Source organism: Pholis gunnellus (assembly GCF_910591455.1).
Source record: "Pholis gunnellus genome assembly, chromosome: 18".
NCBI classification, from domain to species: domain Eukaryota; kingdom Metazoa; phylum Chordata; class Actinopteri; order Perciformes; family Pholidae; genus Pholis; species Pholis gunnellus.
This window is the reverse complement of record NC_136545.1, coordinates 19,105,082-19,122,173: the sequence shown is the minus strand read 5'-3', so window position 1 is coordinate 19,122,173 and position 17,092 is coordinate 19,105,082. Positions and strand designations below refer to the sequence as shown.

Below are 17,092 nucleotides of genomic sequence, written 5' to 3'. Positions count from 1 at the left end.
AATAAACTCTTAACATATTGCCTATAATCTAGCTCCTATTATTGGATTATTATTACACTAATGCATTCACATTTTAACCTTTAAGACCTAATATTTAGTGGTTTAATGTATTTATTTCATTTCCTCTTTATAACATGTATATATTAATCTTCAAAGTAGCCTTGTAAAAAGTGTATTTAACTTTTTTTGTGGCGTAAAAGTGCCATAGAATGACTTAATTTAAGCCCGAAATACCTCACAATTACTTGAGCAAACACAGGCCCATATTGTGCTACTTCCTCTCACATTATGAGATTGGAAATGTCAGGTCAGCTTGCTCAGAGGTTATATATATACAGATCAAATCCTTCATTTAGTGCCAATTGTAGAAAGCCTACAGTTGGTTTCTCTGATAATTCACAGCAGACGAGTCAAATGATCTGAAAGCAGAGGTTGAAGCAGCTAGTTCTGTTTTTATAGCAGCAGCCCCAATAAATGAGCTAATGAGTGAGTAATAGTTACGTAATGCAAGTAGAATTTTGAAGTACTTGCACTTGAGTGTTTCCTTTGTATTGCTTTTTATAGTCCACTACATATCAGATTAAGACAATAGTGCTTTTATTATTCATTAATCTGACACATATAGAGACTCAGACCTTTTAGAAACATCAGTTTATGAAATAAGATGCACTTCACTTTCCTCCAATTAAACATTAAAATGCTGCTTTTGAATTCACACATTAGTAGCCAATAAAAATCTAATTACATAATAAATATAACTCCCTGAAAAGAGGCCACTCCGCTGCCTCATGAGTGCTGTTATTTTTGGCAGTTTAGGTTACATTTAGCTGATAATACTTCCACACTTTTACATAAGGAAATGCAGGAGCGGTAAACACCATCTCCTGCTGCTTCTACTTCAGTGTAGGATGTGAAAACTTGTTACCCAGCAGCCTCTACGTGTTCGGAGCAGTCAGCAGCCTGCACGGGGTCCTCTGGTCACATAAACCCAGATGTAGCGCCCCGCCGCCGCATCTCATGCCTCAATTAGCGCCGCTGCCCCCCCTGCACGGACTCGATTAGGCCGTGATTTATCCGAAAGAAATATAATTATACCTCCAAATAAAATAATCAGCATTGAAGAGCGATTTCCTTAACGAGACGGAGCGAGGTGGATGTCACGGAGTAGCAGCGCCTCATTAGGGCGGTAATGAGACTTTGGGGGTGATCCCGATAATTATCGAAATCTGTAAAATAAGGATCAAGTCAAATGTAACCTTAATTTGTCTGGCAATTGAGTTCGTTTATTAGTATGACTATTTAGGAAGGACTCTCTCAGCCTTTAATGCAAGGTGTCGTTATTTTAGGCCATTTGGAGAACAGATGTAACGTTTAATGTTTTATTATTCACGGACATAACCGACGTTTGTCTTTTAAACTGACAAAGTAACAACTCTGTGCTGCAGGCTTCCATTCCACTGCTCTCAACAAGACTCAAACCCATCAGCTAGGAGCTGAAACCATCAGTTTATTCATCAGTTATAGAGCGAAAGACAATTACATTCCAACAATTTGGATAATTGATAAAAAAAAGAAACAGTCATTGTTTTAAGTTTGCATAATGTAAATTTAATAGATTTGTGTTTTGCACACACAAGTTGTTCATGACATTTCAGAAACGATGAATCTAAAGAATGAAAATATTCGCTACTTGCAGCTTTGGTTAGTATTCTGGGATGCACCGTCAGCAAAGGTTAGAGCCAATAAGTAAGCGGCTCTATACATACAAAAGGAATCATTCTGAAAAGTATTAAAGGTAAACATGATAACTACAGTCTTCTTATTGTTTTTACTGTTTACATCATTCACCAGTGTAAAGCCTTCCCACTGCAAATCAATCCAGCAGTGGACCCATAGCAGTTATAATTGCAGAAAAGACAAACATGCGTGTGTGTGTTTAATTATGTCTTTAAAGTCCAGATTGTGTTTCAGTGCGACGAACAGAAAGAGAAACCCTCCTCTGTGATAGACCGAGTGCGATCACACGTTAACGGTAAACAGTAGAAAATAATCACATCAACAACGGAGACTGTGGGCGGATTCAGTTCGCCCTCAACGGTCTCCAAACGGGTCCGACGAAAGGAATGAACATTAAAGAAGCGAGTGAATCTCACAGTGAGAACAGAAACAGATCAGAAATCATCCTTCAAGCTTCACTGAGTCCAATATGTTTCGAGCCTCTATGTACTCCTCTGATTCGCCCAAATCCTCTTCTGTTTCCTGGAAAGACACAAACACACACACACACACACGCGCTTTTAGTTTTATTGCCATTTTAGAACAACGTCGCCATCTCCTACACACAAAAGTGAGGAATTACGGCTACTTCGCAATTAATCCGCAACTCTCCTCAACTTCTTTTTGAACAAAAAGTGTCGATGTCGTCATAAAACAAAGTTAAAGCTAGAGGTCACATTTCAGTCAGTGTCGCATAAGTGAGATTTACGGTATGGTGTCCATGCCCTCAGATAGAGAGAGCGAGAGTGAGAGAGTGAGACAGAGTGAGAGTGCGAGAGCGAGTGTGAGAGAAAGTGAGAGTGAGAGTCAGTGAGGGAGAGCGAGTGAGTATGAGAGTGAGAGAGAGTGAGAGAGAGTGAGTGAGTTCCTGCGGTGGTCACCCAAAGTGACAACGCCGCTAATGAGCTGTGATGAGCGTGTGCAAATCTGCATGTCTGTCTGTCTGAAAGGGAAGAAGGAAGCGAGGAGGAGTGATAAGGGTTCGCTCCCTCCCCGTTCGCTCCCTCTGCCCTCATGTGAGTGACTCACTCCGGCAGCATTAATTGAGATGACCCTGAGACTCGCATGCTTATGTTTGCTTCTCACCACATCAACTGAAGTCCTGAAGGGATTAGACGCACGCTGGGCACGCTTACACTGAAATACTGTTAATTGGTGTAACGTGTGATACTTGGAGCAGTTCATTGAAATCACACACAAACCCCCCCCCCCTCCAATTTTGAAGCACGGACGGTAACGTTAGCAGCACCGCTAACGAACAAAGGTTCTGTTACATTATGATGCCTTCAGGGTCTGCTCAGTGAAAATGGAATGTGGTTCTAAACCAAAGTATTGAATTCACTAGAATTTGGACCTGATGGAGGCGCTAGCAGGAAAACCAGAGGATCAACAAAGTCAGCAGGGTTCATCCTCTGAGAACCACGAATGTCTGAAACATTCTCTGCCATTTTGAAACACATTCTACTCTTTTTGAACCAGTTAAATATTGAGCAACGTCCACGTTCTCCTACTTACAAATGAGCCATGAGGACCAGCTTGGTTCCAGATAAGATTCAGTTCCTCAGATATACAACAGAAACTAAAAGGACTGAAACTGCTCGATGGCAGGGAAAGGAACCCATTTTGTGTTACGCTACGCTATTTTTCTTTTTGATAAATAGATGTTATTGTTGTCGTGTGTCTCTATCATCTCACACCATGTATTTTCAACAAGGCCGTAAATTAGTTACAGTAACAAAATAAATGGATTGAGAGTCTCATCAATACACATTTGTCCTGTTGGGAGGTTTACTCACTAATAACTGACGCAGATCCCCGTGGGCTACGGTCAGGCGTCGGTGGCAGTCTGGGACCATCATGTGGGACTCCTGCAAGACCTCGATCTGAAACCACACAAGAGACCACATCAGTGCCGTCACCATGTGCAGAAATGAGACTTTATACACATCAGTGAACAAGTAAAGAACATTAAACAGCTAGAAACAGGCATATTCATTGGCTGCATTTCGTTGTATTCCTGGCACTAACATGCAGGGTGTCCCGGTTTAACACCTCCAAACAAGCCGGCGGTATGAAATATGTTATTGAGTTATCGACCGCCCCGATTCTGACTGACACACCTGGATAAATGAAGAAGCCCCCCCGAGCCGAGGGCGCTGTGATCAGGCGTAAAGCGGTATTACTACGCCTGGAGTGAAACTGTGGGGGAACTTTCACAGCCGCGGCTAATGTGGAATTCCCCCGGTTGGCCCCCCTAAAGAGCAGAGAGGAGCTGGCTAACGCTGTCAGACACACTCACTCGTTGACAGATGCTTCCTCGCCGAGCCCCTCTCTGTCGAGTCACAACACGGACGCAGTTACACTCGTGTACATTACACGGCCGTGCACACCAACAGGCAGCCGGGTGAACTCGTAACGCAGACTAACTGACACGCCGAAAGACAACTAGTGGAGCCGGTTGGCCATCTCGATATGACAAGGTGAGTGTTGAAACAGAGAAAAGTCACGGTGCCCTCCCGGTGCAGTGGAATGATCCCATCAGTGCTGGATAAAGATGACACTTACAGCGTATTGATTCCATTAAAATAAAAACCTCTAATCCATCCTGCCTCAGACCTCTCATCTCCAACCATAATCCATCTGGCCTCCCAATCTCTCCCATTTAACACCAGCCAAGCCTGCTGCTCAGCCCGAGCCGCCGCTCTGTGAATGAACAAAACAAAACAAAAACACACACGGAATTCTAATGCTATACCAGTAAAAAAAAAATAAAAAATGATCAGACGCGCTGCCTGCCGGCTCTGCGGTTCCAACCCTGCCGGGAACATGTAGAAGTGAAAAATCCGAAATCGACCGGGACCCAGTACTCTGTGGAGCAGTGTTGGTGGACCGTGCTCACATATTTTATTATTGTCCATATACTCAGTCGTTTTCAAGGATACCGGGTTTCAGTTGTGATCTTTTGTTTCTCTCTTTATGAAGATATGTCTACGTTTGTCCACTACGAGCCTTTTCATAAACAATGTCAACTATCTGCGCTGCATGTTCAACTACAAAAAGGTGAAGAAGCCTTAAAAAAAGAAATCTACAGCCTCTGTGAAGCTGTACTCGGGCACAGCTGTTCCTTGAGCTAAAGGCTAACAACGGCATGCTAACACTACTTACCATAACAACGCTAACATGCTGATGTTTAGCATGTATAACCTCCGGGTGCGTTCAAATACCCGTACTACCGTACTAGTTAGTAAGCCAGACAAATATTTAGTAATGTCCCAATAAATAGTATGTCAAGTGCAGCATGGCCAGCATGCTTTTCCTGGCTATTCAGACCCACGATCACCAAAGTGGTTACAGTTCATCCTCAGGGGAACATGAATGTCGGAACCAAACTCCACTGCAATCCATCCCAACAGTTGTTGAGAATTTTCACTCAAAACCATGAACTTGAAACCGATAGTGGCGCAAGAGGAAACAATCTGGGAATTACCAAAGTCACCAGGATTCTTCCTCTGGAGACCATGAATGTCTGCACAAAGTTTCATGACAGTCCATCGCAGAGTTGTGGAGATATCTCAGTCTGCACCAAAGTGATGGAGAGTGATCCCTGGAGCCACGACATGGCTGAAAATACTGTACGAAACGAGATTGTTTTCGTTCTGTATTTCAGTTTTAAAGTTAGAAAAAGAAAACGTGGAGAAGTTTAAAAATGCTCCACGAACAGATAAAGTGTTTAAGATGCTATCAAGACTTAAAGCAAGCTAGCAGCATAATGCACTCATAAATGATGGAGGGCTGCAGGCCCAGCGAGACGAGGGTAGGGACACTAAATCACCAGCATGTGTCAGTAATTATCAAACTCCTCTAAAGTAACATGATATAATTACATATGCATCAAGCAGATTACAAAATCACTAATGGTTCTCCTCTCAAAACCTAATTCTTCATTATCACCGCGGACCGACCTCATTACACGAAAGAAGATAGAATTCACTTCCGAACTATAAGAGAGAGCAAAACCTCGTCACTTACTGGCTGAGAGCGCAGGAAAACTGTCCATGATGAATGGAAAATGGAACGATTTTTTTGAATTAAGACACATAATTGTCGTACGGTAGTCGTGTAACGGACTATTGTCGATCCGATGTGAACCGCGGATTAATTACACAGTTTAACGTTAATCATCAGAGTGAAATAAAGTTTTACCAACGATCGTTATCCGCAAATATTCAGGAAAATATGCAATCAGAACATCGGTATTTATGCTTTTCTAGTCGCCGATCTCTGATAATGTTACATTGTAAACAACCAATCAGTGTTTAAACCAACAGGAGAGCTAGTAACGTTAGCAGCACCGCTAACGGTCAACGAACGAAGGCTCCGTTCAGTGAAAATGAGTATTAGGCAAAAGAACATTGTAACGTTATCATGATGTGTTCTTGAAAAATGTAGTTTTGGTGAGAAACTTGAAGAAATCCAGTTGTTTGAAGATGTTTTCACAGCATCATAAATAGATATTAGAGATGCTTTAATCAATAAAAATACAATCTTTTATTTCCTTATTGTGTTTTTATGAAGAAAAAAAACACTATAGATGACTATAACAAAGTAAAACTACATCTTTGTAGACCAGCTGCTTTAATCAAACAACAAAGGATCTGTATCTACCAATGTGGATCAGGTACCGGCGCCAAAAACACGTTATATTTGCTCCATTTCTTTTCTGCTGATCCGATCCGATCTGTGAGTTTTATGATCCGTTGCGCCGCTATCGTACGGTCTCAAAGAAGCCCAAACGTAGCCCCTTACGTACCTGCTTCTTGATGACATACGGGTCTCCTGCCTCCGCTTTCAGACGCTCCACCTTGTCCTCCTGCTGCTTCGCCTCGGTCTGGTACGAAATCTTCTCTTTGGCCAGCCTGCAGAAGACAGGTCGTAGTTAAAAAGGCAGTGACACAGTGTTGTTCCATCAATGCACGGCCTCCCAGACAGATAATACAGGCCGAAGCATGTGATGGTCACCTTTTCACAGACGGGGCCATCCATTTTTATTCTCTCCATCGGTGAGATCATCTCCCGCAGGGTGGCAAGATACACACCTCAATAACAACCAGCGAACACATCAGTCCTCACTGCTGCTGCTACGCAGAGTACCGGCATCCAATAATGCTTCATATACACTGTGTGTGTATATATATATACACACAGTATATTTTTATATAAAGCAACTCAGGATGGGGTGTGGCTGCATATCTTAAATATCTTCTAATAAATTGTTAATATGCTTGTTCTTCTGGGTAAACCTCGTCTTTTACACTAAAATATTATCTAAAAATGCAGCTCTCTTTGTAAAGGCTTGCCCAATGCGACTATTTAAGTAGAATAAATGGATATATGTCAAACTTTAGTTATTTAACACCAGGCTGAAAAGCAGGGTTTTACCTGTATCCCCACACACCCTGCAGTGATGTCACAGTGTACTGACACACCCTCGAGTACACTTATACATCACTGCAGCAAAGTGAGCCATTAAACCACACGAGTTCAGCAAAAACACGATTTACAGAGTGCGCTAAAGTTTAGATTTTAGGGATAAAATGTAATATACATTCTTACATTTTCCTCTCAGAGTTTTTGTAATTTGAGAGTTGTACAACATGCTTTAATTATTATACACTAGACATGGATACTGTTACATTTATAAGAATATTAGGATACATTTTAGACTATTTATAAAATCTGAATCTAGTATTTCAGTCTAATCTAGGGCTGCAACTCACGATCATTCTCTCTGATTATCTTTAAACTATTTATTTAATTATGTGCTTCATTGGTGTTTGTTTTTGTTGTGAAAAATGGCAATAAACACAACACGATATTTGTGAAATTCAAGTATTTAACAGTAATAATCAGAAATATTAAATTTACATTTTAATAAAACAGACAAAATAGAAAATCACTTTCACGTTCATTTATTGTAGGAATTTCCGAGTCAATTAAATACTCACTAAAGACAATTAGAGACATTAACTTTAATTAATCATTATTTGATTATTTCTTTCTTTTAGACTTTTAATACGTACAACATGAATTTTTCTTTATCATTCCTACTGTACAGCAAACTGAATTCTGATTGAATGCATTGTTACCAATGAATTACTCAAACAAATGTCAAAATTTCTTTATTTTTTAAGTGTCGAGTATCGTCGATATACAACGCGAGTTCAAGTTTGTGCTCAACATTTTCTGTGTTGAGTAAACAAACAGCAGCTACACAAACTATCATTCATTCCAGCTCACACAACGTTATCACTGTGCTTATCCGACTCCTTTATCCACACACACACACACACACACACACACAAACACACACACCCAAACACCGATTAATTGATCATCAATTTAGTCCCTAATTTGGACCAAGTCAGGTGGTAAATGGGCCTCTTTTCCTTGATTGTTAGTGAAAATGGGCTCGAGTACATTGATAAATTCTGATTATTTATCAATTACGGGCCAAATGGAACTAAATCTATTAAACAGATTCCGACCCTGATTGGCATAATGGAGTTTGAAAATATCGCCATTGATAATGATTCCCAACTAATAGTCTTTTTCCGGCGGCGCCTGCCTGTCGCAGTGACAACACAAGTTTAATTTTTCATAAGAATCCGCTGCGTGTGCGTTAAGTGGGCGATCCTTCATTAATCAGCAACATTACCGGAGGACCTTCCCTCCGTGTTGCTCCTTGCTTAGTCAAGGAAGCCAGCGGCACTCTGTCATATTTTACATCAATTACTCATTCTAATAAAGAAGCTTTTTAAAACAGCCACCATATGCAGTAGCAGCTCCTGCCTTCCACTCTCGTGGAGTGAGCGATGTCGCCCGTTTAGAGGCAAAGAGAAGGGGGGGGGAAAGATGGAGGAAGGAAGGCTGGAATCATTTGAATAAAACTGAAGGACAGTCTAATAACAAAATGTCCATTCCTCCTCCCTTTTTTCCAGTCCTGATGTTAATTTCTTATTTCTCCCAGACTTGGAGCGCCGTGTGAATGAGGGGTGGGGTCGCGGCTGGTTTTTAAATAGACCTGCCACCTCGGGCTTAATGGAAAAGGCAGCTCTCTGGAAAATAGGAAAAAAAAGGGAATTAGAGCCAGCCGACACACACATTCGGCCGCCTCCTCTAGCACTGTATTTTTGAGCCACGGTGTAGTCTGTGCTGGGACCGGAATGACAAAAGCAAATTACTGTTGTCATTTTATTAAGGGCATCCGCCTCGCTAGGGCAGAAAAAGGCATCGACTGGAATGTGCCGAAAAAGCCGGTGGAAATAGGCCCGGCTAAAAGAGCCGGCAGGCTTCCTCTAAAGGGAGGGAGGAGAGCAAGGTAAGAGGAGAGACGAAGGAGGAGAAAGAGGGAGATTATGAAGAGACAGAAAGCGATGTTCGTTTAAACCTACAGCTTGATTACGGCTCCATGTCAAGATAGTACTTTGTGTAATATCTGCAGTATTAAATAGCACATTTAACCTCAAAAACATCAGAACAGTATTTAGGTGAAATACTGCTTGATGAAGAACACTATTGTCCTGTTTTCCTACACTGGACACATTATCCGCTGTGCAGCATCATCAGCACCTCGGGGAGCCTGTTGGTAATCTGACCCTCATCAAAACACAATCGATAGCACATTACACCATCACCGCTGACGGGAGGGGATTAGACTCCCGGTCCATCACACAGACTACCACCCTGAGCACATTATCCCACACATTTAGCTCACAATGGAAGCCAACTCTATTAATAGGCTACATCCACACTGCTACCATTTACGAACGCATATCCTTTGATACGTTAACGCGTCGGCACTACTTCGGAGTCTTAGAACCCCAAAAACGGAGACGTTTAAAAACGTTAGCGACGACGTGTTAGTTTGAGAACTCCGGGGTCGAGTCGTAGTGTGGACGGGGGAAAACGATGACGTAGACACACCGTGTTAGCTACTTGATCGGGTTTTAGCAGTCACGACGTGTCGATCGACTACCAGTGGTTAATTCAACAAGCATAACAAATGACAGGCCGTGCTGACTTTGTTTATACTAGCAGCAGTTAAATTGTGCTATATATTTTCATAATTCCACTACTGCTGACATGCGGAGGAAGCTAGCTGTTACTGGAGCGGTTTGCGAGCGGCGTTATAAGCCCCACGAAGCAGACATCTGAAGTCACGGTTTGCGCCTTTGTTCTGCATGACTATTGTGAAATTCACAAATAAACTGTAAAAGAACAAAAGCATAAATGTTCTCTAGTACGACGGGGACTCAGCCACCCGGCAGAGCTACGAGTTTGACAACGAAACAGTGAGAGACGTGTGTTGACCAAATTTAGTATCATAATCTGGTAAAACTTTAATTTGTAAGTGTTCATTTTAAAGTAATATTGATGTGTGACACAGAGAGAGCGAGAGACAGACCTGCAGCCTTGTAACAGTTTGAAAAATAAAAGTTAGTTTATCGTTTTTATAGAAAACCTTTTCCAGCTTTAAGTCTTCAGGGTCCATATGAAGACATTTCCACGTCTGTCTAAATGTAAGAATGCAGACATTTTGTTCAAACGGCTAAAAGGCCGAGTTGAAAAAGAAATTGAGCGTCTCAGGGACAAAGTGCTCCTAAAGGACAAGAGAGAGATGTTATCATGTTAACATGCTCTTAATGTTAACATGCTCTTACAGCAAACTCCACATTTCCTGTTGCTGCTTTTTGCAGAAACTCAGAGAATTATGTGTTTCTTTTATTGAGGATTAGTCCCAGTAAATCTAAAGTGAAGCTACTGGTCTAATACTACTAACTCACATGGCTACTCGCTTTCTTTAGTCTGTTTAGCATTTAAATCAGGTTTGAAAATACAAAACGTTTCCCATACTTTTAACCACTATTGTGGGTGGATTAGTTTCATTATTCCAATACTACCTTTGGGTTCACTAAAGTTATACACTGATAAAAGAAATGATTTCTGTGACCAGAGAAAAAGTTAGATAAATAAGAAAAGTAATATTAAAATATATAACTTTTCAGTCATTGACCAGATACGTAATCTGAACAAAATGGGTAAAGTATTAATCAAGAGATAGTTGTGCTTTTATTCAGATAGGTTACTACAAATCCATTAAGGACTAAAAGTGCATGTTTTAGTGAGTAAAATGTAGGATAATCGTAGAATATGCTCAGTCACAGTAAACCTTGAGGCCTATTAATATCATTGTGATGACCACAGACCATACTAACAGTAGTAGTACATGTGATGCTGTGTCATCTAACTGCGCAGGTATTTCCTACATCGCCAGAAATGTGCACAGTCAGCTCAGACTGGTGGGAAAAGTCTTTCTATAAGGAGATTAAAACCAAAGCACGGCTAAGGGCTGTGTTAAAAACAGCAGTATAACGTTAGTTTATCTCATCTGTCATATTTCAGTGTAAGCTTCTCTGTATTTGAGGTTTAAGTCACATTTACAACCATTTCAGAGTAAACAATATAAAACGTTTTATTTTTTTGGACCTTAATGGCCTCTTACATTAGCATACATGACATTTTGAGGAACAAAGAAGCAGCAGACGAGCCAAAAACGAGGCTCCATGTTATTAGCAATTTGATAGCCAGCTAGCTAAAAGCTAGCATAAGTCGACTAACGTTAGCTACCGCTGCAACTCACACCATAACACATTATTATTAAAGTACAACGCTTTCTTTTTGAGTACAATACACTTGTATTACCACACCAGAAGTGTAAGCAAGATGAAGTGTATCTACCGCAAACACAACGAAAGAAGACGGCTTACTAACCACAGGCCGCACCAAAGCACCGGGGTAAAGTTGAAACCCTAACGGACAACACATTCCTCCACGCGCGGTTCTATGCCGAGCCGGCTTGTCCGCCCGGCTAAGCTAGTTAGCTTGCTAGCCTTAGCTTAACGTAGCTATTGTACGTACTTAGCTTTATTTACATGCTAAATCGTCTGGTTTAGACGAAAAAGGGTTTAGACGAAAAAGACAACCATACCTCCTCACGATGCCAGTTTTAATCTTAATTTGCCGTATTCTTGGGTCTGCCATGGCTGTAGGTTGTGGGTATCACTCGGTTGTAGCCTGCAGTCTGTGGATGTAACGTGCGCAGGTTCACTGCTGTGGAGCGTGTGCAAGCCGGAAGTCAGAGACGACGAGCTGCTTGCAGATCAATCGAACTCTAGGAGCGGAAGATTGTCGAGCGTGTGGATCTCAATGACTGTTCCAGTAGTCGTTTAGGCTAAAATGAAATGTGTCAATTAAATTAAAAAATACTATTCATTGTATTCTTTTGGGTTTGGAGCAAAGTGGAAGGCCTCACTCAGCTTGACAATTAATTTAAGTACTTTTAGTGAGGTGGGAGGAATGTATTGACCAGCTGCGGTTGTTCCGCACTGAGAGAAGCCAGATGAGATGATCAAGGATCATCTACCTACCTACCTACCTACCTATCTATCTATCTATCTATCTATCTATCTATCTATCTATCTATCTATCTATCTATCTATCTATCTATCTATCTATCTATCTATTGATTTGCACAGTCTCCTGCCTCTTGCATGTGTTTCACTGTTCATCTAATGGTTAAATTAAAGAATAACAATAACCAGAATGACCGGCCCATCTTGTTTAAAAGAAAAACAAAACAACAGTAAAATAACACACTTGTATCACCTGATACTGAGTCCTGCTCTAAATCTTGTCCAGTGTATTTAATGGTGTTTGCATTGACTTGGCTTCTAACATTTCGTGTCAGTGAGCATTAAACTCCATATAAACACATATAAGTTAAGGCTTTATCAGCCAATTTCTTTATTTACACAGTATATCACTTAAGCTAAACAATTGACATGCTTATAAAGCTGTGTTACAAAGACAGCACATTCAATATCATTTGAATTTTTGTGCATCTGATATTGATTTGTGTGATCTATGAAAAAAGATTCAATTTCATAGTTTTCTTCGAGGCTGCTTGTGTTAAAAGAATATACAGTATATCATTACAATGGAGTCTTCAGCATGCCAATACCATTACAAGTTCATGTTACTCAACTACATTTCTGCACATTACGGCTGAACAGCGTTCACACATTCTAACAGTACTTATTATATATACGTTACAAAGACACCGTTGATGTCTTAATTGTTCATCAAAGCTGATCAAGACAACAAAACGTACAACTGATATCAAGGGTGGAGGAAAGGAAGACAGCTCGATGGAGGGAGGACATTTACACATTTTGCTTATGCAAAGAAATCCACAACCCAAATTACCCAAAGTGTTAAACCATATCATCTGTCAAAATGGAAAATATTTCTTCTTGTCATGATGAAAAACATGAGAAAAAAGTCTAATCTGAAGGTGTTTGAGTGGTGCCAAAAAATAGAAAAAATCAGTGGATATTGCTGTTTACATACAACCGAACATGTTGATGAGTTTCTAAGATAGAAAGTCATCAGCAATATAGTGATGGTGCTTCTATTAGCTGTAATACAATCCATCCTAAATACAATATCATGTCTCTTTGGCTCACTTTTTACATATCCCTCAAATTAAGGAAACATGAAAACATATACTGTACATATTGTTATTATTCTCAATAAATATACATTTTTGCTGCCAAAAAAAAAGCATTTTTACTGTGAATGCGTTCATTTTTGCAACACCAGAACGTTTGATTTTCATTTAGACGACATTATTAAAGCCTGCAAATAGAGAGAGACTTACTGCTGCTTCTGTAGTACCAGAGAATACAAACTCAATTCCACAATAAATTACATTTTAAACTAAATTCATCTTTATTACACACAATGTAGTACTCTAAACTGTGAAAAAGTAAATTATGAACAATTCTTTCAAAGTAAATAGACATTATAACAACTTTATGCATAAGCTGATAAGATTACAGATATAACGGCTAAATGGGATAATGGTGATATATATAAAAAACTGTACTTCATTTCAATTTTGAGGTACTTTACTTCTATTTGATGATACTTTTCACTTCTTCACAATAACTTGAGAGTAAAATCTTGAGAATAAATAAAAATTAGCTCCATCAATTTAAATCTTAAAATAGTGCATCACAACATCAAACAATCCAGTAATATTCTGTGAAAGACAGAGAAGGGTCATTTATCTGCATAGTGAGTATATATTTTGGTAACATTTTCACTGCAGTACTTGAACCCATTCTGCATCCTCCTCTTGCTCAACATACTGCAGATCAACCAGCACAAAAAGGGGTTCAATTACAGAAACATGCAGGACCAGGATTCCCTTCTAACGCAAAAATAATTATAATGAGTTGCTATTAATTTATATTATACCAAGACTAAACAGGTTAACATAATAGGGGAGAAACCAGTTCATTCTCTGCAACCGGAACGATGTAATGGTGTTAGATGAGATTTGCTATGCATTAATGCTCGACGTTATTCAAACAATACATATTAATCCAAAAGATGTGAGCTTTTCTAATATATATATATATTGTTTCTCTCTCACAGTCGGAGAAAACATGGCGCAGGTTTCTGAGTGCGCGCGTGTCTCCTCCAGGCCTGCATGCACGGGAGCAGCATGCACGAGAGAGAAAAACCAATACCGGCAGAAGCTCGTGTGATTGCATCTGAGAGGTGGGAAAACCCCGGGCTCTCTATCCCCCCCTCGTGCAGCTCCATGGCCGTTGATTATTGGTGTTTTCCGAGTTTTCCAAACTAATAAGTGGCACTATCAAGCATTTGGAAGCGCCGCGAGAGTACAGACGGGCTGCTCGACTTAATTGATATTGAGCGAGGCGCTGGTAGGCGCGCACGGGGCCGCTGCTGGGTAATTTGCAGTTTAATCAGCGTTCGTAATGAGAGCCGCTGATTAGCGCGGGGTGGAAATAAAAGAGAGTTACAAGGAACGTCTGTCAGAGTCCGGTGATAATTCACGACTAATTGTAATGATTAGAGCAAACTGGATGACTTTGGAGTTTTCTAATGCGCCGCCGCCGCTCCTGTGTGTGTGTGTGTACTTGCAGTCTTTATGTTGTATATGAGCATACATGCATGCATGCGTGTGTGTGTGTGTGTGTGTGTGTGTGTGTGTGTGTGCGCAATTGCAAGATCGTTATATTCCTAAAAAAAATCAGATATCAATTTGGCAATTTTCTCCATCAGAAATAGCGTCAGGCATCTGCGCGCGTGTGCGTAATAGCGCGCGCGTGTGTGTGTATGTGTGAGTGTGTGTGAGAGAGAGAGGAGAGAGAGAGAGAGAGAGAGAGAGAGAGAGAGAGAGAGAGAGAGAGAGAGAGAGAGAGAGAGCAAAGCTGAATCACAGATTTGATTATCAAACCAAACAGCAAATGTATAACTGAGGAGGAGGAGGATGGTGGAGGAGGGAAGGAGGAGATGGAGGAGGATGGTAGAGGAGGGAAGGAGGAAATCGTTGATGGACTCTGCAGTATAGTGAGGGCGAGATGTATTCCTCGAGACGTGCCTCGGCCACTGCTGGAATAGCAAATGAGAAATTAGTGAGAAATGTGTGTATGAACGCCGATGGTCAATTAGTGAGAGGCGAGAGGAAGAGGAGAGGAGGAGGAGGAAGAGGAGGAGGAGGCGAGAGAATCAGCTGGTGCTCTCATAGTGCACACACACACCTTCTGTTTTCCCTCTCTCTCAGAAGCTTTATGTGATTTCCTCTGAATTCTAATAAAAGTTGAGGAAATAACATCTCTGACTGTGACGAGAGAATAAGAGAAGTGTTTTATTATTGGCTGTATTTCCTGCAGTTATTAAATGGTCAGTTCACTCAAATAAAATAAAGAATCACTTAACTGCAGATAGTTTTCATCTATTTCACTATCAATAGAAAGTTCTAGTGTGGCTCACAGCGTTGAACAATTATCATGAACATGTTTTTTATTACTCTGGAACTTCTACAAACTTCACGTTGAACAGTTTTCATATTAAAGTAGCTCCAATAAAATGTGTTCACAGTGTTTCAAAGTAACACACATTCTTTCTATTAAAGGTTTATTGTGGCTAAAGTAATTTTTTACATTTTCAATTCAGTGTTTTATTTTCCCTCATGGGAAATATGTCACACACACACACACACACTCACTCTCTCACACACACACACACACACACACACACACACACACACACACACACACACACACACACACACACACACACACACACACACACACACACACACACACACACACACACACAGAACCAGAATCATCAGTAAAACAGGGTTAAAATATGACAAACTGTTATAATTTAACAGCAAAGGGTTGACAATAAGTGAACAGGTACCACATAACGTTTCCTGTTGCTCTCTGCACTAAATAAAGGCAAATAAGAACAAATAAATCAAACAATAAGATATTAAACGTTACAAGACCAAAGGTTAAAACACACTCAATCAATAATCAGTAAAATGTGCATTTTTGTGATTTGGATGGTCTGACCCTCCGTGCACACTGAGGTGTTTACATTCATTTAACTTTATTAATATATAGACGAGCTGAACGTGATGACGTGTCTCATTCATTCATCAGGAACTTACAGGCAGAATTAAACTTTCAGTGAAGAGGCCACAACAACTGAGATCAAATCACTTTACATGTAAATAAACTGCAGGAACCTGCTGATACGATGCGAGTCATGATAACGGAGTCATGATTCACTATCACGCAGCTTTGCAATACTGTAAGCGAGGTATCATTTTAGGAAAACTGTCATTGTATAAACACACACCGCTGTATGCGTCAAATAAGTTTGTATAAGAGTAAAAAAAGTGAACTTTTTATGCAATCAGAACAGTGAGATGCCTTTAATATTCAACATCACAGCCAAACTTTGAGGAACTCTCTGCGAATGAAACAAAGTATTGACCGAGTTTATCTTCACATGTCAACTATTAATCTACAATCAATACAGTTTTAAGCTTTGAAACAGTATCACAAAAGCAAAAAGGTCAACCAAATTAAACATTGAAGAAACCTTCTTCTGATCGTTGTGATAATAACGAGACCTGTGGTTGAAAAATAAACCTACTTTCTAATTTTGTTGCCAGGGGGCCCCTTGGCCCCCCCCCCCCCCCCCCCCCTCCCTTCTCAGGGACCCCGTTGGCTCCTGAACCCCTTTTAACAAAACCCTTATTAAAATGCATAAGGCCTCCCTGGGCACCGCAGCCGCAGCAGCACGGATGACCTGTTTGGCATCAGGTGTGATGTGCCACTATAGTGACCTTCTCCATCTGATCCTC

General features: G+C 40.6%; 1 protein-coding gene across 1 annotated transcript; it reads right to left on the bottom strand.

Moving 5' to 3' along the window:
- Window positions 1-1,487: 1,487 nt before the first annotated feature.
- On the bottom strand, window positions 1,488-11,959 carry tbca (tubulin cofactor a). The gene is made up of 4 exons (XM_079179157.1): window positions 11,825-11,959; window positions 6,587-6,692; window positions 3,573-3,659; window positions 1,488-2,259 (listed from the first exon to the last, which is right to left on the bottom strand). Exons 1-4 carry the CDS (start codon window positions 11,875-11,877, stop codon window positions 2,179-2,181), a joined length of 327 nt encoding a protein of 108 aa, XP_079035283.1. The 5' UTR covers window positions 11,878-11,959; the 3' UTR covers window positions 1,488-2,178.
- Between the last annotated feature and the right edge of the window lie 5,133 nt (window positions 11,960-17,092).